The 24,747-nt window shown below is 40.6% G+C and overlaps 1 protein-coding gene across 1 annotated transcript; it reads left to right on the plus strand.

The window, feature by feature from the left end:
* The first annotated feature begins 1,313 nt into the window (after positions 1-1,313).
* dnttip2 (deoxynucleotidyltransferase, terminal, interacting protein 2) lies at positions 1,314-22,095 on the plus strand. The gene is made up of 7 exons (XM_020516605.2): positions 1,314-1,921; positions 7,130-7,893; positions 11,556-11,694; positions 15,571-15,666; positions 16,336-16,500; positions 17,922-18,031; positions 21,032-22,095. The coding sequence occupies exons 1-7, from the start codon at positions 1,775-1,777 to the stop codon at positions 21,123-21,125; spliced, it is 1,515 nt and encodes a 504-aa protein (XP_020372194.1). The 5' UTR covers positions 1,314-1,774; the 3' UTR covers positions 21,126-22,095.
* Positions 22,096-24,747: the final 2,652 nt, after the last annotated feature.

The raw sequence follows: 24,747 nt of genomic DNA on the forward strand, positions 1-24,747 counted from the left end.
TTCATAGGCAAAGTTCTGTACAGTTATAGGTATGATGGCAAATTGAAATTCCGGTATTCTGATAACTGTAATACACAGCACTTCCAATTAAAAGCATCAGAGTTAGAACTAGTAAAGATTCATGTTTGAAATATAAATGGACATCTCTTGTTTGGGTCAGTAAACCCACTGAGACGTGACTTGATAGAAACAAACAAACTACTATATAACAGATAAATACAGAACTTCAAAGTATGCCCAAGATTCTTCACCAACGAACAGATTAAAAATTGTGAAAAAAGTTTTGTGAAGATGTCAGAAAGAACTGCTCTTATATTCCAAACCTCTTGAAATAAGGGCTAACATTTATTCCTTCCTGATTACCTGCTGTACCTGTGTGCTAGATTTGTTTTATGCACAAGTACCCCCAAGTCCCATTGTCCTGCAGCTTTCTCCATTTTAAATAATCTATTTGTACTTTCTCCCTTCCAAAATGAATGACTTTACATTTTCCCACATAATATATTTCCTTTACCAATGTTTTGCCAACTTACTTAATCTATCAATATCTCTTTCAATTGTTTGTATCCCCCTCGCAAACTGCCTTTCCACCTCTTTCACTGTCCTCCGCAAACTTGGCTAGAGTAGGTTCACTCCCTCCAAGTCATCAATATATATTGTAAATAATTGTGGTTCCAGCACTGATCCCTGTGGAACCCCACTGATTACAGGTTGCCAACCTGAAAACGAACGCTTTATTCCCTACTTGCTGTTTCCTGCCCATGAGTTGCCAATAATGTAGTTTGAACATTGTGGGGGGTCATACCTTATGACAACATTTTGTGAGGTCTGTTTGAACACCTTCCAGAAGTCCAAACACAACACATCAACTGGTTCCCCTCTATCCACTTTGGTTGAGACTTCCTCGAAAAACTCAGAATAGTCAGATGTTATTTCTCTTTCATGAGGCATGCTGACTCTACTTGATTAGTTGAGTTGCCAAATGTTCTGCTATTACTACTTTGATAATCGATTCCAATATTGTTCCAACAATAGATGTTAGGCATGTTGGCTTATAGTTTACCTGTTTATTGCCTCTCTTTTTGAATAGGTGTTTTGTAATCAAAGGATGTTTGGAAAATTACAACCAATGCATCTACGATCTCTGCAGCTGCCCCTTTTAGTCTCGTTCGTTTTTCTCATACTACTTTTAATGATGGTGATTGGTACTTAATTCCTCCCCCATATTCTTTTAATATTAATGGATTGTTCACGGTTTTAAAAAAACCGATGCAAAATATTAACTCCTATGCCATTTCCTTGCATAACCCCACCAAATGAATGTCGAGTCCATGTGCAACAAAGATGGATTTAATCAGCAGACCTAAACGTGACCTACCCGTTAATTATCCGTTCTGAACCGTCACCCAGATTATTACTGTATTACACTGTTACATATTTTATACCAATTAAAAATCAAATTGTTACAAATCTGATCCAAGAACAAATAAAAGGAAGGAGACTGCGTCAAACCAATCCGCCTGCAGGAGAGAAGTGCCAGTCTACCTTTGTGCCACCTCTTTGCAGAGGCTGAAGTCCATATTCATACAGAGAGCCGCAGTGTGGCCTGGAGAATGCTGCAATATTAAATGGAAAGGTTTGAAGCACGTTTATTAACCCGAGTGACCAACGTCAAGATTATGTATAATTTACATCTGTGAACGCTACTCATCCTTCCCGGGGCTGCTGTGCTGAGGCAGTGCGGACTGTTTGAACTCGGTACGAAGCGGACGCGATGCGAAAGTGGTGTCGGCCGGTTCGAGGCAGCACCGGGCGGAAGTGTCTGGGGGAAAGTCTCGGTGGAGCACCAGGCGGAAGTGGTGCGTGCCGGGCCGGCGGGATGGTGCAGACCAGGAGCGGACGGCGGACCCATACCGGGAAGGTATAACATCCCTGGGGGGAGAGGCCGGCGGGCAAGGAGTGTCTGACGTGGGGAGAGGAACGATGGATACGGGACTGGGGCGGGGGGAGGTGTTAAAGCGCCTCTTTCCCGGGACACGTGGAGAAGCTTGGCGGGGTGGGGGGAGAGAAGACCTGGTCAGTGACTGAGGCGAGAGGCCCTCTCGTTGTGGGTGAGGGGCAGAGTAATGATGAGAGAGTTCAGGGGTGTGGAAATACAGACTGAAATCACTATGGGATAAGTTGTGCGATGCAGAGGCTAAAGGAGGAAAAGGGCGGAACACTTTGTCAGAGAATTTTAAAGGAAGGGGCTGAGAGGGTTGGAAGCAAAGGGAAACCTTCAGGACGAGAGGAGTAGGGCAGATAGAGAGATATGTGACCCGGTGGTGAGGAGAGCCAGAGCTGACATGAACATATGAATTAGGAGCAGTAGTTGGCCATTTGACCTGCTGCGCTGTTCAGTTAAACAATGGTTGATTTTATTTGTGTTTTGATTTCCGCATTTCTGACTACCACCTTTCTGTCTACAACCTTTGATCCCTTGTCTAACAAGAATCCATCTAGCTCTGCCTTAAAAACATTTAATGACCCTGCCTTTTGTGTGTTCCAAAGTCATATAATCCAGTGAGAGAGAAAAAAATCTCCTGGTCTCAGTCCTGAAAGGACATCCCCTAATATTTAAACAGTGTCCTTTAGTTTTGGACTCATCCAAAAGAGGTAACAGCCCGTCACGTCCACCTTGTCAGCACTGTTGAGTATATCTTGTATATCTTGCTGTATTTGCATTCTAACATTTTGTGTCTCGTGCATTAGAATACCTGTAACCCTCAGCACCTTAGAATTTTGCAGTTGTTCTCTGTTTAAGTAATACATTGCTTTGTTATTCTTCCTGCCAAAATGAACAACTTCATATTTTTTCAACATTATGTTGCATGTCCCAGATTTTTGCCCACTCACTCAATCTACTGTATCTGTCCTCAATCTCCTTGCGTCTTCTTCGCTACACACTTTCCTACCTATTTTAAAACTTTTCTGCTGGTGCACACCTCCATCTCATTCACAACTACGTTTATAACTTTCCAGCTCTTCCAGTATAATACACCTACATGACATATTCTGTTTAGTCATCTCTGTTTCTGAGGAATCAACCTGCATTTATCTAGTCTTTCCTTGTAAATAAAACTGTAGTTCAGGCAATATCTTTGTGAATTCTGTACCTCTGTACAATCATTTCTTTCCTCTAGTGCAGTGATTAGAAGTGCAGGCACTGCTCTGATTGTGGTCTAAGCAATGGTTTATTCAGTTCTAATAAAACCTCCCAGCTCTTATTCTGTACTTTTGCTAATAAAGGCAAGTTTTGCATACGCTTTCTTTATCACCTTTATTCTTCCTGTCCATCCACTTTCTGAATGTGCACTCTAAGATCCCTCTGTTTCTGTATCCTCCTTAGTACCCAGTTATTCACTGTGTATTCTCTTCATTATCATGTCATACTTTGTCCAGATTGAATTCCATTTGCCACTGTCCTGCTCATGGCCATGTCCAGTAACTGGGATCAGGCAAGGCTCTTTTCTATATTTGTTGCAACAACACTGCTCTATATTCCTGAAGCTTCCCATTGGTGTGCAGCTAATCTACAGGGCAAACAGGAAACTGTTCAGCCTGCGTCACATGAGTCCAGAACCAAGAACATGCTGATGTCAAGCTGTGGTGTGCAGGCAGCACTTGCAGGTGTGCGCACACAGATCAAACTCCAAACCATCAAACAGCCAGTCTCAGACACATATGAGAAAAGGAGCCTTAGATTAAATATCCTGAAGACAAAAGTCCTCTACCAGCATGTTTCCACCATGCAACACTGCTCCACAGCTAACAAGATCTAGCCAAGTTACTAGACGATATGTATTAATTCTCATACCTTTGGATCCTCCTCTCAGGACAGAAATTGTTGAAATTTCAGATTGTCTCCTGTGTGTAACTTTTGATCATCTGAGTAACCGAGTATTTGGTGACAAAGCTGATAGCAAGCTCATGGTCCACAGAGCAGTAGAGTTACCAGGTCTCCTGTATGCATCAGTGACAGACAAGTACAGCAGACATGTCAAATCCCTTGAGAAATATTACCGGCAATACATCTGCAGAATGCTGCAAACTCACTGGCAGGATAGACACTGCAATGTCAGTGACCTATCTCAGGCCAACAACCCCAGTATCGAGGCACTGGTTACTGAGTTGGGCTGGTAATATTATCTAGATGACTAACACAGGACTACCAAAAACATGCTATCTATTCCGAACTTCGCAGTGGCAAGCAGGTACAAGTAAGGCAGGAGAAAACTGCAAGGATATACTCTCAGACTCGCTTTTTTAAAAAGTCATTATCCTGCCAACTCATGGGAATCATTTACCCCAAAACTGCCGGTGTTACAGAAGAAACATCTGTGAAGGAGCCAACCATTTTGGCTTTCTTTGACAAGCCCAGCTGGAGGTCAACCACAAATAGTAGGAGTTTGAGAAAATCTAAGCATTCCATCCACTCCCGCACCGCTTTGTACACCACCTGCCTCACTAGTGGTAGGATGGGAAGATCCAGCATTGGACTGTTTAGTCACCTCAGGCATCTCAACACCTGAGTGGATGAAAAAAATCCTCTTTCCTGAAGGACTGTCTAAGAAGGAAGGAGCAGAATCCATTGAAAACTTCCAGCAGTCTACAGCTTTCTTCTTCTTATCAACCACATGGCCAATCTCTATCATTCACAAACTCATTAATCATAATTCCTTCATTCAAGTCCAAATTGTTGGTATATACCACAAAACGCAAGGAACCTGGTCCTGAGAGTCCTGTGGAACCCCACTGCAAACACCTTTTGACTCATAAACATCTGTCGACCATTACTGTTTGCTTCCAGCGTCTGAGCCAATTTTAGATATAATTTATTGCTTTGTTTTACATTCCATGGGCTTTCACTTTCAGAACTGGCCTGTCATGTCAGACCTTATCAAAAGCTTTGTCAAAATTCATATAGACTACATCAAATTCATTAATCTCATTGACACTCCTTGTTATCTCCATGAAAAGTTTAGTTATGCTTGTTAATCATGACTTTCCCATTGCAATGACAGCTGACTGACTGATCTCCATTTAGAAATACATGGATTAATCTTATCCCTCAATCTTTTCCAGTAATTTTCCCAAAATCATGGTTAGGCTGACTAACTTATGCTTACTCAGTCTATCACTCTTTAAACAACAGATGGACATCAGCCGACTTAGTGTTTTGGCACCTGGAGCCAGAGAAGGCTGGAAAATGATGGACAGTTTCTTCTATTTCTTTTAATTCCCTTAACAACCTCGAGAGGCCAAATAGCCTACTCCTTTCCAACTCCTTATGGTCTTAATCCAGGCAGTGTTTTGTCTGGGCATAGGCATTTATTCATTTTCAGATTTTTAAATCCTTTATTACTTCGTTTCTCACTATATCAACTCTGTCTAATATTTCACACTTCTGAATTGCAAGGTCTTCGTTATCCCTCTCTTTGTGAAAACCGATGCAAGGTATTCTTTGAGACCCCACTCAATACTTTCCATCTAATCACCCTTTGGGTCTGCAATAGATTGGACTCTTCCTTCAGTTAACGCTTGCTGTTAATTTATTTGTATTTTTAAAAAAGACTCAGGTCTTCCTTGATTTTACTTACCAATATTTTTCCATGGCTCCTTTTAACGAAACCCTCACTATTGCACACCTGTATCTTTTCCTTGAACAGCAGATGAAAAACTTTTACACTCTGTACCTAATGTTGCAATAATTGTTTCAGAATCTGACTACCCAACGGTCAATCCACAGGTGTATAACCTTGTACGGTAACAACCCCACCAAACATTAAATCAATTGCTGCACAAAGCAAGGGTCATGAATTGAAGAAGAGTTACACTTTTGTTAATTAATTTCTTTCTTTAATGAGGGAAGACACTGGCCACTTTAAACCAATACACCCTGATTGTTGACCTCTCTGGAACACGGATCCTTCCTATTCAGAATAAAAACCAATAGAACTGCGGATGCTGTAAATCAGGAACAAAAACAAAGTTGCTGGAGAATCTGAGATAACAAGGTGTAGTGCTGGATGAACACAGCAGGCCACAGCATCAGAGGAGCAGGAAAGCTGCCATTTCGGGTCTAGACCCTTCTTCCTACTATCTCTGCTGGAAAAGCTCAGCAGGTCTGGCAGCATCTGTGAAAGAGAAAACAAACTGAGTTCTGGGGAAGGGTCACCGGACCCAAAACATTAACTGTGTATTTTCTCCTTCACAGATGCTGCCAGACCTGCTGAGCTTTTCCAGCAACTTTATTTTTGTTCCTTCCTATTCAGTCTATTCAGTCTCCTCCTAATTTTGTCCAACTCAATTAAATTTTCCCTCAACCTCCTGTATTCCCAAGAAAACAACTGGTCTTCCCTCTTAGCTAAAGACTTTCCAATCCTAGCAGCACTCTTGTAAACCTCCACTGTGTCATGAAGTGTGATTGCATCCTTCCTATAATGTTATCAGAACTGTATTCTAGCTGCACGTTAATTAATATTTTATGCAGTCTAGTTTAACCTTCCCGCTCTTATATTCTATGCTGTGGTTAATAAATGCAGGTATCCCATATGCCTCTTTAATCTGCTTTTCTACCTGACCTGCTTCCTTCAGGGATATGTGGAAGCAAGCCAAGTTGCCCTGTATCTACACTTCTCATTGTCTCATTATTTTTTATGTTTTCCCCTGCCTTGCTTGCCTTCCCCAAATGCTCATTGATTCACTGCCAGAAAGGCACCAATCCTTGATGTGAATGGCGTGATATTCTTGTTCTGAAAACAGCTTTTTGGTCATTTCATTCTGAGAGGAGTGACCATTTTGTTAGTTTAGTTCTTTGCTATTCAGTTTTCTGATCGATGATCTGGCTCATACAACCTAATAATAACAGTTTCAGCAGTTACACTTTCAGCTTTAACAGCAAGACTCATTATTCACTCAATCACATGAAAATGGTGTCTCTGGCAAGATACAAAAATGTTTATAATGAAGGAAAGTTCCAGAAATAGTGCAAATGAAAATTATTACCGAAGCATGTTTATAATAAATCAACTTCCAGCTTTACTGTAAAAGTCAATAAATACACTTATGCTTGTCTTTTTTTATTTAGGAGGCAGAATCTAGACTAAGAACACCAGTTAGTCAAAGAAAGACAAGGAGCAGCAGAGTTGAACCTCTGAGAGAGGTTACAGAATCTCGACCTGAAGGACCAGAAAATGTTGGAGAGAAACAGATCATCGAAACTGCATTGCAGCCTTGTCCAGAGCAGCCAATAGAACAGTGTGATAAGTTGGATGTAAATGACCAATGTTCAGAAAGGGCTGTTGGAGAAAATAATGCTGCAACAGAAGAGGAAAAGCTAAGCAGAACAGAGACGTATGAAATTAATCTGATTGAAATAGTTGATGAAGAGACGAGCGTTGAGGAACGAGAGGATAGAGAGAAAAATTTAAATAATAAAACCCAAAGTGCAACTCCACCCATTATCAGTTTGCAGCTTAGCAGTGATGAAGACAAAGATGTCTTGGAGGATGGTGGCAGTGACACATTTTTGGAAAAATCCAGTATAAATGTTACATCCAAACCTAATCTTTCCTCTGAAACCTCTGCCATTACTTGTGACACAGCAGGAGGCCCTTTGGCAAAGGGTAACAACCTGTTTGTGATTGACAAACGACCAGGAGCAGATCAGGATAAACAATATTACTTAGACTTGAGTGAAAAGGAGGAGAATGATGAAAGTGAAGAAGAAAAGGAGGAGAGTGGTGAAAGTGGAGATGATGCTGGTGAGAGAGACGAAAAGTCAGAGGAAGACGATGATGACTTTTTTGATGAAGATGAACACGGTGATGCTTTGAAGAAAAAGTCTAATTTGTAAGTAAAGCAGTAGTTTTGCAAACTCATTTATAAAGTATGTTTTCAAAACAATCCATGCTGGAGATACTCGGCAGATCAGTTAGCGTCTGGGGAGATAAACCAAGTCAATAGTTCAGTTTTCTTTTATTCACCCAGAGGATGTGGGCTTCAGTGACTGGACCAGCAATTATTGCCCATCCTTAATTGAAATTGAGAAGGTGGTGCTGAGTTTCTGTCTTCAACCACTGCAGTCAATTTGGTATAGGAACATCTACCACACTGTTAGGGAGGGAGGGAGTTCCAGAATTTTGACCCAGCAAGAGTGGCGGAAAGACAACGTATTTCCAAGTTGGTGGTGAGTGGCTTGAAGGGGAATTTGCAGGGGGCAGTGTTTCAACATAACTGCTGCTTCTGTCCTTTGAGTTGATGGTGGTCATTTGTATGGAAGGTGCTGTTTCAGGCACCTTGATTGATTTCCGCAGCACATCTTGTAGATGGTACAGACTGTGCTGCAGTGCGTTGGTTATGGAGGGAATGAATGTTTGTTTGTGGTTGTGGTATCAATCAGCATTCCCTTTTTTGTTCTCTCCCTGGACCTTTCCAGTCCATGCTCATCAGTGACTACAGGAACCTGAAGTCAGTGCTGTAATCCACATTGGAACACTGATTTCCATGTGCAGAATGTCAAAGTGCTGTTCATACAGCCACACAGCTTGGAGAGAATGTTGGTACCAGCAAGCACTCTTCTTTGTCCTGAATGATGTCAAGCTTCTCAAGTGTTGTTGGAGCTGCGGTCATCCAGGCAAAATTCCATCACACTCCTGACTTGCACCTTGTAGATAGTGGACAGACTCTGCTGCAGGAGTCCTAGACTTTTAACTGTTCTTATAACCACAGTATTTGTTTGGTTAGTCTGTTTCAGTTTCTGGTTAATGGTAACCCCAAGACATTGACAATGGGAGATTCAATTGTGCTAATTCCATTGAATATCATGGGGTGATGCTTAGATTCTCTTCTGTTAGAGATAAAAATTGATTGATATTTCAGTGAAGTGAACCTTACTTGCCATTTGGCAGCCCAAACCGGGATGATCAGGTCTTGCTGCATTTGGACCTGGACTGCTTCAGTATCTAAGGTGTCACAAATGATGCTCAACATTGCGCAGTTATCAGTAAACATCCCAAGTCATCAGCGAACATTCCCACTTGCGACCCAATGATAGAAAGAAGGTCACTGATAAGAGAGCTGAAAATATTTGGTCCTACGACACTACCCTGAGAACTCCTGCAGATATGTCCTGGGGCTGAGATGACTGAATTCCAGCGATCACAACCATCTTCTTTTGTACTGAGTATGACCCTAAGCAGCAGAGTTTTCCCCTTATTCCCATTGACTCCACAGTTACTGGGGCCACTTGATGCTGCACTTGGTCAAATGTGGCCTCAATGTCAAGGGAAGTCACTCACATCTCCCCACTGGGGCTGCGGAGTTGTTTCGTCCATTATTTTCCTCTCTTTTCAACAATTTTCTTCAGGCTGAGAGGGTCAGGCACTGACAACCAAATACCAGTTACATGCCCCTGTTTGAGCGCACTGGACAATGGTCTTTGAGAGAGGGTGGAAGTAAACGCAGCCACACTGAATCCTCTCCTCATTCTTTGTCCATTTATGGGATGAGAAATATGAACTCTGTTTGCCTTCTGCATAACTAACTGGTTACTTGTAGCGCTCCTGCTGACAATCTGAAAAACGGCACAATTGTTTAGTATTTTTTCAAACCAAGTTCTCTTTAGTTTCAGCAAACACATCTATCAAGGCCTGAAAGTTCTGGCTTTGAACACAAAGGTGACATTCATAATCTAAATGCAATTTTCCCTTCAATACACTATTCAATGCCAAGAAACTATTTATGTTTCTTTGGATGTTATTTCCTCTGGTCAATTTACTGGCAGATATGAAGGAAACACACCACATGACTAGAAAAAAACTTGAAAGAATTGTGGATGCTGGAAATCAGGGGAAAAAAAAAGCAAAATGGCTGGCAAAATTCAGCTGGTCTGGCAACATCTGTGGAGAGAAAGCAGAGTTAGGTCCAGTGATGACTCTTCAGAACTGGACCTGATTTCTCTCCACCAATGCTGCCAGACCTACTGAGTTTTTCCAGCAATTTCTGCTTTTGTTACATGACAAGACAATTGACTACAGGGAAAAGGTGACGTAGGTACCATAGCCAGAGAAAATACGAGTGAATGGTACTAAATGCTCAGTGGCAGAGAAGGGGCACCACCTGTACATTCACTAACGTTTTTGAAAGTTCTTTCATGGGATATGAGCACTGCTGCAACATTTGTAGTCCATCCCAAATTACCTGAGAGGTGCTGGTGATTAGCTGCCTTCTTGAATCACTGAGGCCTACCTGGTACAGAGTACCTCTACAGTGCTTTTGGGAGTTCTGGAATTTTGATTGTACAATATTGAAGGAACAGCATTATAATTCCACGTGAGGATGGTGAGTGACTTGGAGGGGAACCTGCAGGTGACGGTGCTCCAATGCATCTGCTGCCTTTGTCCTTCTAGAGGCACAGATGTGTTGGTGCTGGAGGAAGTAAATGTCCAAGCTGTCGGTCAAACAGGTCGCTTTTCCCTAAATGGTGTAAAGCTGCTTCAATGTCTGTGTGCATCCACTCATCTAGGTAAGAGTAAAGTATTCCATCACAGTCCTGAATGCATCATGAATGAGAGGCAACTTTATTGAAACATTAGATTCTTAGGAAGCTTGACAGATTAGATGCTGAGAGATTGTATATTCAAGGCAGAGGTTTTTAATCAGTAAGGGGATCAAAGGTCATGGTGATTTTTAAAAGTTCATTCACAGAATGTGGGTATCACTGGTTAATCTAGCATTTAATGCCCATCTCTAAATGCCCAGGGGGCAGTTAAGTGTTAATCACATTGTTGTGGTTCTGGAGTCATGTAGGTAGACGAAGTAAGCCCAGCAGTTTCCTTCCTAAGGGACATTAGTGAAGCAGATGGTGATTTTATTTTTCTGAATAATCAACAGCAGTGTCACAGTTAGACTCCTATTTCCAGATTTTTATTGAATTCAAATCTGCCATGGTGGGATTTGAAACTGGGTTCCCAGAACATTATCTGGGTCTCTCGATTAATAGCTGAGGACTATCCGATCAGCCATGACCTTATTGAATGGCAGAGGAGACTCAATCAGCCAAATGGCCTACTCCTGCTGTTACCTTTTATAGTTTTGCCTTGTGGGTGAGTCCAGGACCAGAGGTTATACTCTCAGATCAAGCAGTCGTCCATCTAAATCAGAGAAGAGGAGGAATTTCTTCTGAAGTTTGCAAATCTGTGGAATCCTTTACTGCAAATGGGTGTAGTCCTGTGTTGGTTAAGTATATTCAAGATGTAGAGGTGTTGGTGTTGGACTGGGGTGGACAAAGTCAGAAGTCACACGACACTAGGTTATTGTCCAACAGGTTTATTTGAAATCACAAGCTTTTGGAGTGTTGCTCCTTCATCAGGCGATAGCTTACTTTATTCTTTAATATTAATCCGTTATATTCAGCATTAATGGCTAAAATCTGTGTTGAAATGATTTAATTTTCACAGCTGAGCTTCTAATGGATAACTTGGTCAATTGATATAATTTCTTTTATATTCCAGAATCAAATTGTCAAGCAAAATTGATCCAGGACTTGATCTGACAGAACTAGGTGGTCTGTACATAAGCTTCGATCCTGACAAACAAGGCCCTAATTCAAAAGCCTTTAAAAAATTAAAGGAGCAAAAGGAAAGTGATGAGGTAAGATGCTGGATACTTTTAGAGCTGTATCCAATCCTTGGTTTAATATTAACTCACTGTTGGCAGTGAGGCGACAGCAAGTTAGGTGTATGTTTTTTTTCATTTTTCTGTGTCAAACTAGGCAAGCAGGGGCAATGTATTTTTGCATACGCTCTCTTTTTGATCAAGATCCGTGTCCGGAGAGAGCCCTTTGGCCTGTGCAACACAGTTATGAAGTATTTTAATGGTTTCAGGTCTTGTCACTGTTTAGAGCAATTTGAACTGACGATTTAGGTAATTACACAGGAAGAACATCTGTTGGATGTGAACATGTTGGTTGAAATGCATCTTATTTTCCATTTATGGATGTAAAATAAAAGGTGTTCAAGCGGGGAGAGGGGTGGGTGCAGAATTTGAGGTCAGAAGTCCAGATTCTTGAAAATTACAAGTAAGCATCTAGCATAGAAACAGACCATTCTGCCGAATAAGCCTGTGCTAATGTTTTTGTTCCACTCAAGCATCTTCCCACACTATTTAACTCATGCTACCAACACAACCTATTCTCTTCCCATATGTGTGTTCAACTTGCTTCCTCTTAAATATCTATGTAATATGGTACAAAGACGAGGGGACGCATTTAAGGTTTTCGGCCTATATTTTACAACACCTAAGGGAGCAAAAGTTCAGAGTAGATCAGTTGTTGCTGTGGATCGGGTGACCAAGGTTGAACATATTAAGGTGGAGAGTGATGTTGGCAGGTTTGATAGAGGAGGAAAGGTGATGAGGCACCACGATTTCTGAAGATGTGACAACATGGCTGAGTTGGTTAAAGATGGAAATTAAAGACTGAAAACCTTAAATCAGTGTTCCTTCTAATTTCCCTTTGCAATGTGTGACCTGTTTATTGCACTTAGCACATCTGTATCTTAAAGAAGCTGCATACCATAATGGGCCCGTTTCTGTGAGCTTCATGCTTATCCCTTCTGCATTGTTCTTGGAGCTACATACTCACACAGCTTGGACAGAATGCTGCCTTAAGCCATTACGTACTGATGTAGGAAGCACTTGCAGTCTTGAGCATTGCTCACTCTTTCCTCCCATAATGTTGGCTCAATTATCCAGCTCAGATGATCCAGGATTGCTGAACTAGTGGGAGGCTCTAGTGGTACAGTGGTAGTGTCCCTATCTCTGAGCCAGAAGGCCTAAGTTCAAGTCCCACCTGCTCTACTGGGCTCCTGTAATACATCTGAACAAAAATTCATTCTGATTAAAAATATCTAATTACGGGATTAGTAATCTAGAGGCCAAGCAAAATGTTCTGGAGACCCGAGTTTACATTCCATCACAACAACTGTAGAATTTAAATACAGTTAATTCAGTAAATCTGAAACAAAAGCTAGTATCATAATAATGATCCTGTAACTACCGGATTCTCTCAAAAACCCATATGATTCACTAATGTTATACACGAAGGCAATTTTTGCAGAAAGTATGGGACAAGGCAGTAAAGCCGTGATGCCAGAGTTGTAAAGAGTACAGGAGCAGAGGACCTAGGGGTGTATATACGTGAGCACAGTTCTTTGAAGGTGGCAGGACGTATTGAGAGTATGGTTGGCAAAGGATTTGTATTTATGCCTATTTTTTATTTTAATCATTCATGGGATGTGGGCATTGCTGAATTTATTGCCCATCCCTAACTGCCCTTGAAGAAGGTGCTGCTGTCTTGGTTTACTGCAGTCCAAGTGGTGTGGGGATGCTCACTGTGCTGTTAAGGGGAAGGAGTTTTCAGGGAATTTGACCCAGCAACACTGAAGGAACAGCGATCGATTTCCAAGCCATTATCACAAGTGGCTTTGAGAGGGACTGGCAGGTGGCAGTGTTTCCATGTATCTGCTGACTACGTCCTTGTGAAACAATTGTGGGTTTGGAAAATGCTGTGTAAGGACTCTTGGTGAGTTGTTGTGCATCTTGCAGATGGTGCACATGTTGTCACTGTGCTTCGGTGGTGGAGAGAGTGAATGTTGGGGTGCCAACCAAGCCTGCTGCTTTATCTTGGATAAAACATAAGAACATAACGTAAGAACCAGGAGCAGGAGTAGACCATCTGGCCCCTCGAGCCTGCTCCGCCATTCAATAAGATCATGGTTAATCTTTTCACGAACTCAGCTCCACTTATCCGCCTGCTAACCATAACCCTTAATTCCTTTACTGTTCAAAAATCTATCTATCTTTGCCTTAAAACCATTCAGCGACATAGTTTGAACTGCTCACTGGGCAGGGAGTTCCAGAGATTCACAAGTCTGGGTGAAGAAGTTCCTCCTCAACTCAGTCCTAAATCTGCTCCCCCATTAATTTGAGGCTGTGCGCTCTAGTTTTAGTTTTACCCGCCAGTGGAAACAACCTCCCTCCTTCTATTTTTATCTATTCCTTTCATAATTTTATATGTTTCTGTAAGATCCCCCTTCATTCTTCTAAATTCCAATGAGTATAGTCCCATTCGACTCAACCTCTCTTCATAAGCCAACACTCTCAACTCCGGAGTTGTCCTGGTGATAGTATCAAGCTTCTTCAGTATTGTCAGGTTAAATAGAGGCATTGAGTATAAAAGCAGTGAAGTCATGCTAAACCTTCAAAAAGCTCTGGTTCAACCCCAACAAGACTTCTGGTCACCACAATCGAGAATGAATGTGAGAAAGAATGAAGAGGAGATATACCAGAATGGTTCCAAGGTTGAGGTATTTTAGCTATAGGTTTACGTTGGAGAAAATGGGTTGTCCTCCTTGGACAAAGAAAATTGAGGAGATTGACAACGTACAAAATCCTGGCAGGTTTTAGATAAGGTAGACCAGGAAAAGGTGTTCCCGTTAGCTGATGGTACAAGGTGAGGTGGCTCAGATTTAAGAATTTGGGCATAAGATGAAGGGGGAATTTGGAGAAGAACATTTTTTACATAGCAAGTGACAATGACCTGGAACTCACTGCCCACAAAGTGTCACTTTGTTGTCAAGAAGGCTGTCTACTACCTGGAGAATTGGGGATAAGCAGTAAACACTGGCCCTGCCAACAATTCCCACATCCCAAGACTGAATTTTCTCAAATTTAATCTTTCAAGTCCAGTGACTCTTGGTTTACATTATTCTAATGAAGGGTCACTGGTCTTGAAACATCATTTCCGTCAACAGATGCTGTTAGACCTGCTGTTTTTCTCCGGCACTGTCTGTGTATGTTACCTTTAAGCCAGTCAGGATCCTTTAGTTATTTTTACCTTTGATGGAAAAATTATTTTGTCCAATTCGAGCCATTGTTTGAAGCAATGACAGAAATGGCACCGATTTTGATGTTTAGATAACAGCTAAATGAAGTGAATTAATTTCCATAGTTGAGCCAGAGTTGTTATACATAATAGAGGGGTGGTTTGGGCATGGTAACAACTTGTATGGGTGCAGTGAGACTTGAGGGATTGGCTAATACCAATATATCATTAACATGCTTCAGTTCAAGTATTCACCCTCTTATCACATGGTACCCTTTATTAGAAAGGTACGTGTGCGGTCAGAATGAGGCTCAGTTGTGTTAACAGCACATCTCATCCAGCCTCCATAAATGCCAATGCTCTGTGCCTAGAGCCAAAAATGACCATTTTAACAAAGTACAAGAAGAGGTAGAACCAATGGGAAGAATCTCTGCTCTTTTCAGGAAAGAAGAGGAAACGTTACTTTTCTTTCTAATGCTGTCTATCTGTCTAAACTGGACATTAAGGTATGCACTAGGGATCATACCACCTTTTGGCTGGAGCAGCAATTAGAGCTAAATAATGCCATTTTGTGTTTGATGGTCAAATAAATAATAGCATTTTCTGGATGAATAGTTTTATAATTTGATGGTTTTTTTCCTTAGCTGTTGGCAAATACCATCCTGACACCAGAATTTGAAAAACTGGATCGTGTTCCACCTTTAAAAGAGTCTATTCGTCATCTGAAGAAAAAACGCAGGGTAGGTAAGGCAACTGTTGCGTTAGTGATTAATATGTAGCCATCACTTGTTCATTCTGTCTCTCTCTGATAACATTGCATTAAGGAACAAGCTTAAACCCCTACTTAAAGAGCTATTGTGGTGAAGTGATAGTGTCCCTATCTCTGAAACAGGAGGCCTAGGTTCAAGTCCTGCCTGCACACTACCAGCAGTGTGCAGTGGCATCTCTGACCAGGTTGATTAGAATAAAAATCCAAACCTCAAATTAATGCAAACATGTCCCTGTAGATTTTTTAAAATTCATACAACGGATGAGGGCATTGCTGGCTAGGCCAGCATTTATTGCCCAGAGAGTAGTTCAGAGTCAACCACGTTGCTGTGGGTCTGGAGTCGCACTTCGGCCAGACGAGGTAAGGATGGCAGTTTCCTTCTCTAAAGGACATAAGTGAACCAGATAGGTTTTGCTGACAATCGACAATGGATTCATGGTCATCATTAAATTACTAATTCCAGATATTTTATTGAATTCAAATTTCACCATCAGCTGTGGCGGGATTTGACCCTGTGTCCTCAAAATGTTATCTGGGTCTCTGGAATAACAGTCCAGCGATAATACCATTCGGCCATCACCTCCCCATGTTATGCCTTTAATAGCCTGTCTTTATTTCAGTCTTTATTTTGCTCATTTAGAAAGAGCGTGCACAGACAGCGGGCGATGGCTGGTACAACATGAAAGCTCCTGACCTAACTGACGAGTTGAAGAATGACCTGAAGGCACTAAAAATGAGGGCTGCAATCAACCCCAAGCGTTTCTACAAGAAGAATGATCGTGAAGGCTTCCCTAAATATTTCCAGGTACGTATTAGCAGATAAGCACAGCTATATAATGCGATTCATTTGGAACTTCTGTCTTTATCAGTATAGCCAGGTTGTAATATGCGGCAATGATTAAAGTTGCTTTTGCACAATATATCAAAGTACTTCGACTTCTAAATCGACAGGCAGTGTGGAAGTTCTACAGCAACACATTATTATCATTCTACCCACTGACTCAGTTTGAGAAGACATTACACTGGGAGAAGCAAAATTAGTTTTGGATAAATGATCTCTTCAATGCTGAGCTACCTATAAGAATGGAATACAGAGAGGAACAGCGTGTACCATGATGCTGGACATTGAGCCTAAGATTACCTACAGTGCACCACATTGTAAACATTAATGCTGGGCACTGAAGTAAAGTGTCCCACACAGTTGAGAAGCAACTGATTATGCTGAAAATAAGGGCTGTAATTACAATATTAGCTACAATATAGGAAATTAAAATCAAGATTTCAAATTTGATAACGTGCTGCCTTGGGGTAAAGTCACTTCCAGATACTGGAGCTGAGCCGTAGACACCAGGCAGATCTGAGATATGATCCTTATTAGGTAAAAAGGTCTAATTTTAGCACAGTGTCAACATTATAATTGCCATCAGAATTCCTGGTCTAGAGAGGAGGGGAAAGTTAGTCATGCTTCCTGTGTCTGGTAATTAGCCAATGACTATTCTGAAAAAGTTTACACAGATATGTAGATCGGCCAGAATTGGTAGGAATACTTTCATAGTCTTTATCCGGCTTTTCGATGATCTCTGTCTCAAGCTCCTTCTGTGACAAAGCATTTCAAACTCCAAAAATATCTGTAAAAAGAGATTTTGTAAAACTTACTATATCCTCCTTATTTTAAATTGAAGGCTCTCAACTAGAGGCAATAGTTTCCCTGACCAAATCCCCAATGTGAGCAACACACAAATTAACCTGAGATAGCAAGAACTGCAAATGCTGGAATCAGAGATAACACAGTGTGGAGCTGGAAGAACACAGCAGGCCAGGCAGCATCAGAGGAACAGGAAAGCTGAAGTTTTGGGTCAGGACCCTTCTTCAGAAAGTAACAAATTAACACAAAATGATGCAAATTAACCTGTTGTTTCTGTCCAGTTTCTACCTGTGCTGCTACTTGTGGAGAGCAATATCAGAGGTGATTCCTTTATTCCCTGCCCCCCTCCCAAATGATAGAAGTTGCTGAGAACAAAGCTGAGATCAATCAAAACAAATTTTAATTTAGAAAAAATGTAACATGAATACATTAACTCTGGTGTTGATATTTTTCATTTAAAGAGTTCAAGCATATTTCTAGATGCTGTTAATTCATGCAGGATTCATTTTTGCTCCAACAGAGTGAATTCTTTAAACTTAGTTTCCAGTGTATTATTACTCTCATCCATCTTTCTTTTGTAGGTTGGTACAATTCTGGACAATCCAGTAGACTTCTATCATTCTCGTATTCCGAAGAAAGAAAGAAAACGAACAATGGTGGAGGAGCTTCTGGCAGATGCTGAATTCCGACGGTATGCTTTTTTGTTTACATAGGACCAGGGGTCATTCAGTCTTCTCTCTTGGAAAAAAAAATGCCCAGTAGAGGTCTTTGAAATTAAGTATGGTTTTGATGGAGTGGATATGGAGAGAATATTTCTTCTTATGGTAAAAGCATGATTAATATTAATATGACCCAAGATAGCCATCAAACTGTCAAATAGAGAATCCAGAAATAAGCTCTTTACTCAGACTGTGGTGGTGAGTATGTGGAAGTTGCTGTAAGAGGATATGGTTAAAATGAATAGTTTAAAGGGAAGCTAGACAAGCAAATGAATGAGATGGGAATAAAGGGTTATAAAGATAAATTTAAATAAGGAAAGATGAACACCAGCATCAATGAGTTAAGACAAATGATCTGGTTCTGTGCCATCTTCCTTGAGTAATGTTAGGAATTCTGGTATAAAGACCAAAAATGCTATAATACTAACCAAGTCAAGCAGCATTGTTGGATGGAGAAACAGAGTTAATGTGTCGTGTTGATGACCTTTCTTCAGAATGCGGTACTTCCTCACTTTCAAATTCAAATCCCCTTGTGATAAAGGCCAACATTCAATTAACCTTCTTACCTACCATTTATTTACTAGCCTTTATGTTTCCTTGTGTGGACATCTCAATCCCTCTGCTTCACCAACTTATTAAGATTATTATACCAATAATATTAATTGTAAAGAAAATATACCAATTTCCTTTTACCAAAATGTACCTTTTTAGATCCATAGCCCATGAAATCATCCTTCCCCACATTGAATTCTGTGACACAAGACTAAATGAGTGGACAGAATTATGTTCCTTTGTAAGTTTCTGTTCCAATCTGCACATATTTAAAGTGCCTCCTAAATCAGAGTCATTGGCAAGATTGGACATATGAACCTCCACTCAGCCATGTGTTTAGTATATCTTTTACAGATCCCTGGGGAACAACATTTGTAACAACCCACTCATTGGAGAGCTTTTCTTGCTGTCTCTGAACTCCCAACAAATTACAAATCCGTATTACAAGGTTACTTCTGATTCTGTCCACTCCCATTTTTACAATTTTTTTAATGTGGAACCTAATCAACTGCCTTCAGGAAGTTCGTATGGACAGCATCAACACGTAGATGAAAACTGTGGATGCTGGAAATCAGAAATGAAAACAGAAATTGCTGGAAAAGCTCAGCAGGTCTGGCAGCATCTGTGGAGAGAAAGCAGAATTAATGTTTTAGGTCCAGTTATTCTCCTTCAGAACAGTTCTGAGGAAGAGTCACTGGACCTGAAATGTTATCTCTGATTTCTCTCCATAGATGCTGGCAGATGTGCTGAGCTTTTCCAGCAATTTCTGTTTTTCTAAATATAGGTAAATCCCTAGAATGTTAGTGACATTCGAGGTAAATTGACTAGGTTAGTGAGGTGTTAGCCAGTTTTGAAAATAATTTTGATCCTCAACTCTACTTCCTTGCCTTTTTCCCATAAGTCCTTCATGCCTTTGCTGATTAAAAATCTGTCTATCTCTGCCTTGAATATGCTTAATGACCTAGCCTCAACAGCCCTCTATAGTAAAGAATTTCACAGGTTCGCTACCATCTGAGAGAGGAAATTCCTCCTCATCTCGTCTTACTAGGTGAAGGTTATTATGAGATTATACCCTACCACAAGGGAAACAACCTCCCAGTATCTACCCTGTCAAGTCCCTAACGATCTTGAATGTTTTAATGAGGTTATCTCAGATTCTTCTAACCTCCAATGAGTAAAGACACAACCTCCTCATAAGACTGTTCCTGTATGTCTGGTATCAGTCTAGTAAACCTTTTCTGGACTGCCTCCAATGCTGAAATATTTTTCCCAAAATTGTTCACAGTATTCCAGTTGTGGCCTGACTGGTGCCTTGTATAATTTTAGCAAAGTGTCCCTACTTTTCTACTCTGTTCCCTTTGAAATAAAGGCCAACCATCCATTTACGTTCCCTATTACCTGCTAATCTTGGATGCCAGCTTTTTGTGATTTAGACATGAGGACTCCAAAATCCCTCTGTTCTGTAGCTTTCTGCAGTCTTTCTCCATTTCAGTTAGATTCAACTCCTCTATTCTTCTTACCAAAACGAATAACCTCATATGCCACATTATATTCCACCTGCCAAGTTCCTGCCCATTCACTTAGCCTGTTTTCCTGTACAGACTGTTTGTCTCATTCTCACTTGTTGTCACTTGTCTGAAACTAGTTGTCTGAGTGTCACAACCTGATCATATTTCCCAAAGTGTTAAAAATCTGCCCACGTTTCCTGGCAAGAAACAGTTCGTGGATCGTGCTACCCAGTGAGTCAGGGTCAAGGGGTGCACTTTCTGGCGAGTTGTGATCGGGGGACATGCTTCCTGGCCATAGTCCCAGCTAGTGGCACTTGTAGATTGTCTGGACTCTTTCTGTTCTGGGCTCTCAGGTTGATTGCTACTGCAAGCCTTTCCCTTGAGCTGAGAATTCTCTTTGTAGTAGCTGCCTCTCAGAGTCCTTCCTGGGGAATTCTGGTTGTAAATTGGGGTTTTACAGAACTGTACTGATTAAATTTGAAATGGTCGCTATGTTAAACTTCTGACAAATTAGCTATAAAACACTGTTTTATGCTGTTAATCCATGTTGGTGTTTCTTCCAGTCTCCTGCATTTGTGTTTAAAGTATAGATGTCACTTTAAGTACCCATTATGTTGTCCAAAGAGGAGTCAAATTTAAAATGTTTTGGTTGCTATTGAGATAACATGCCAGTCTTATTTTTGAATTGTCGTGTAACTCCCAGCTGCAATTGGTATATGCTTTATATTATCTAAACTGTCAAATTAGCATACTTTGTAAAATATATAATATTATATTACTATTTGTATTTATAATGATTTAATAAGTCTTGCGTAGCTGGAGAACTGGCTTACTTACAAATGTATTATCATGTATTTTAATCAAAAATATTATCAGTAAAAATGATTGCAAATTGTGTTTGTCTTGTTTCAGGTATAACAAGAAAAAGTATCAGCAGATCATTGCAGAAAAAGCAGCTCTTGCTGCAGGCAAAAAGAATCGCAAGAAGAAAAAGTTTAAGAACTAAATTCTGAAGCAAGACTGAACCAAATGCCTTGTACTGGATAATCTTCCAGTCTCAAATTGTTACAGCACAGAAGAAGACTGTTTGACTCATCAAGTCAATACTTTGAGCAATCCAGTCAGCTCCTGGTTTATTCTCATGGTCCAGAAAATCTATTTCCTTCAAGTGCCTGTCCATTTCCCATTGAAATCATTCTTCATCTGTACTTTCACAACCCCAGTAAGCATAGAGTTCTCGGTCAGAAATACTCACTGCTTAAAATAATTCTTTTTCACGTCTTTCCTGCTTCTCTTGTCCATCTCCTTAAGTCGTTCCCCAGAGCCACAACTAATGTATTTAAGAAGTGATAGAACTGTAACCAACTTCCTTTTCCACCGAGATTCATAAATGCAAGCTGGCTTATTCGGCTAAATGCAGTTTAGGAGATAAAAGAGCTGTTCAGCTGTGCTGAGATAAGTACCATGAAAGATATTTCATCTTCAATAAGCCAGTATATTTAAGCAGTTTTTTAAATCAAATCACAGTTATTTATGAGTTCATAAAAGTGACAAACGTACATTTGTGTTCAGTAGATATTGAATGCAAGAATAGGATTCTCTGCAATATTTACAGACTTACCCTGGACTTTGTCTGTGTGACAGGCAATTGCAGTTTTTGTGCTAAGAAGGAATTTCTTACAGAATTGGGCTTGAATTAAAAATTATTTATTATACTATATGATGCACCCTCTGAAATTCATAAAGGTTAAATGTGATGTTCCCAGGGCTATAATGGAAAATACTTCCTAATTTATATATTGAATTATGTCTAGTTTTAACTAATTGAGAATTCACCCACTAGAAGAAATAATATACCCACAAGTTTCATGAAGTGGGCTCTTAATTTCTCTGATCATTCATGCAAAAAGATTTTTTCTTTCTTTCTCTCGTACTTGTGTTATACAAGCAAAATAAAAATGTCAGAATGTTATCAAGTTGCAGTCTTTGAGAAATGAAAATTCATGTGATCTTCAATTTACTCAATTCAAAGTTGTAGACTTGTAATTTCTTGTTTAATTAGTCTTTTGATTTATTAACATTACTTCATTCATCCTATTGGATTATTTTATTCTTTTTGAGCATAATCTATCAAGTTCACTAGAGTAAACTGGATTTGTTTAAGAATATAGAACAGTAGGGATTTAAAAAATGTTTTGTAAGTTTTTTTTTCAGTACAATATCATAAGCTTGATATATACAAATGAAATTGATGACCCATTCCTTTCTGTGGCCAGATTTATCCACTTTCTAGCAGTGAAAATCCATTTTTGAAAAACACAAATGAAGATGTTTACAGTACAGACATGAAAATAGTGACATCAATAAATTTAGACTGAATAGGAATGCTTGATCTTGCAAACATTCCTTTGTCACAGAGGAGCATTGTATTTCAGAAAATACATTCCTTTTAAAGGCTTCAAACTACAGGGATCTCTTGTGGCCAATCCCCTCTCAAACAGATGTACCATTTTGGATAGTGTTGGGGGTGGGTGGGGAGGGGTTGGCCTCTCAGGGAAAAGCAGCAATAGCCATGTTTGTGGCATCGTGGTGGCTCTACTGCACAGCAGTGGAGGAAAAAGACTGGGAAAGCTTTACTAATAGAGAACTCCATCGTAAGGGGAGCTAACAGGCAGTTCTGTGGCAGCAAACGAGACTCTCGAATGTGATGTTGCCTCCCCAGTGCCAGAGTCAGGGATGTCTCAGAGCAGCTGCAGGGAATTCTAAAAGGGAGAGTGAGCAGCCAGCTCTCATGGTACATATTGATACTAAAAACATGGGTAAAAAACGAAATGAGGTCCTACAACAGGAATTTAGAGAACTGGGTAGTTGATTAAAATCATAGAATCCCTATGATTCCCTAAAGTGAAAAGACTACTATGGTTGTAATCTCCAGATTACTTTCAGTGCCACACGCTACTGAATATCTGTCTAGGAAGATAGGTCAGATGAATATGTGGCTAAAGGAATGGTGCAGGAGGGACGGCTTTGGATGTTTGGATCACTGGGACAGTTTCTGGGGAGATGTGACATGTCCCAGCACCTGAACCAGAATAGGTCCAATATCCTTGCTGGGATAGGCTTATGCTACTGGGGAGGTATTAAACTGATCTGGCAGGGGGTTGGGGCAGTTAGTAGATGTAAAGTCGGGAGCAAGCTCCAATCAGATACATCAGGAATGCCAGGACAGTCCAGTAGGCAGAGAAAACATGGGCAGGATAAGGCACACATGGGAGGTCTAGAAAGCTAAATTGTACCTATTTTAATGTAAGGAACTTGACTGGCAAGGCAGATGAATTTATAGCAATGATTGGCATGTGGGAATATGATATTGTTGCAATCACGGTCAAGGTTGAAGCAAGGATAGGACTGGCTCCTCAATATCCCAAGGTATAGAAGTTTCAGGCACAATAGTTGGGGTGGGGATCAGAAGTTAAGACAGGTGGGGGCATTACATTAATGGTAAAGGAAACTATCACTGCAGAAATGAGGGAGGACATCCTAGAAGAGTCTTCAAATGAGGCATTCTTAGTCGCACTTAGAAATAAAAATGGGGAGATTACCTTGTTAGGATTATGCCACAGTCAGGCAGATAGAGGAGCAGATAAGTTGGCAAATCATAGAAAGGTGTAAGAGAAACGGTTATAGTTGTAGGGAATTTCAACTTTGCTAATATTAACTGGGATCATCTTAGTGTGAAAGGATTAGATGGGGTAGAATTTTTAAAGTGCATCCAGGTGAGTTTTTTTTTGTGCTAGCTACAGATGGGGCAGCATTAAACCTAATCCTAGATCGAAGCCAGTTAAGTGGTCAAAGTTTCAAGTGGGTGACCGTTTTGGGGATAGTGACCATAACTCTGCAAGTTTCAAAATCATATGGAAAGGGATAAGGATAGCACAGCAGTTAAGTATCAAAACTGGGGCAAGGCCAATTTTCCATATCATTAGACAGGATCTGGCGAAAAAGCCTGGGAGCAGCTACTTGCAGGCAAGTCTACGTTTGGTACATGGGAGTCTTTTTAAAAAAAGTAGTATAGTGAGAATTCAGGGCCAGCGTTTTCCTCTAAGAATGAAGGGCAAGGGCAGCAAGTCATGGGAATCCTGGATGTGAAGGGATATTGAGAGTTTGGTAAAGAAAAAGAAGGAAATATATATCAGGTGCAGTGCATTAAAAACAGGGGAGGCCCTTCAAAAGGAAAGGGATTGTGGGAGGTTGCTAAAAAAGAAAATTAGGATGGTAAAGAGAGGCCACAAAATTTCTTTGAAGGGTGGGATCAAGGAAAACTCCAAGGCTTTTTACAAATATATTAAGAGTAAGAGGATTATTAGGAAAAGCGTGGGACCTATTAGAGACTGTAGAGGCAACCTGTGCTTGGAGCCAGTGGATATGGGTGAGTTCATAAATGAATACTTCTCATTTATATTCACAAAAGAGAAAGACACTGTAGCCAGGGATGTCAGCTGACATGATGAGGTTCTAGAATAAGATAAATTAGTAAAGAGGAGATATAAACTGTTTTAACAAGCATACAGGTGCATAAATCCCCAGGGCCTGATGAGGTGTACCCCAGGCTGCTATGAGAAGAGGGG

The sequence above is a fragment of the Rhincodon typus genome, chromosome 10 (assembly GCF_021869965.1).
Source record: "Rhincodon typus isolate 14 chromosome 10, sRhiTyp1.1, whole genome shotgun sequence".
Lineage (NCBI taxonomy): Eukaryota > Metazoa > Chordata > Chondrichthyes > Orectolobiformes > Rhincodontidae > Rhincodon > Rhincodon typus.

What these genes read in the sequence shown, in the direction of transcription:
- dnttip2 (XM_020516605.2), top strand. Translation starts at nt 1,775, where the DNA reads ATGCGAAAGTGGTGTCGGCCGGTTCGAGGCAGCACCGGGCGGAAGTGT. An exon ending in TTGAAGAAAAAGTCTAATTT is followed by an intron (nt 7,894 to 11,555) that starts GTAAGTAAAGCA and finishes TTTATATTCCAG; the next exon opens with AATCAAATTGTCAAGCAAAA. An exon ending in GCAGATGCTGAATTCCGACG is followed by an intron (nt 18,032 to 21,031) that starts GTATGCTTTTTT and finishes GTCTTGTTTCAG; the next exon opens with GTATAACAAGAAAAAGTATC.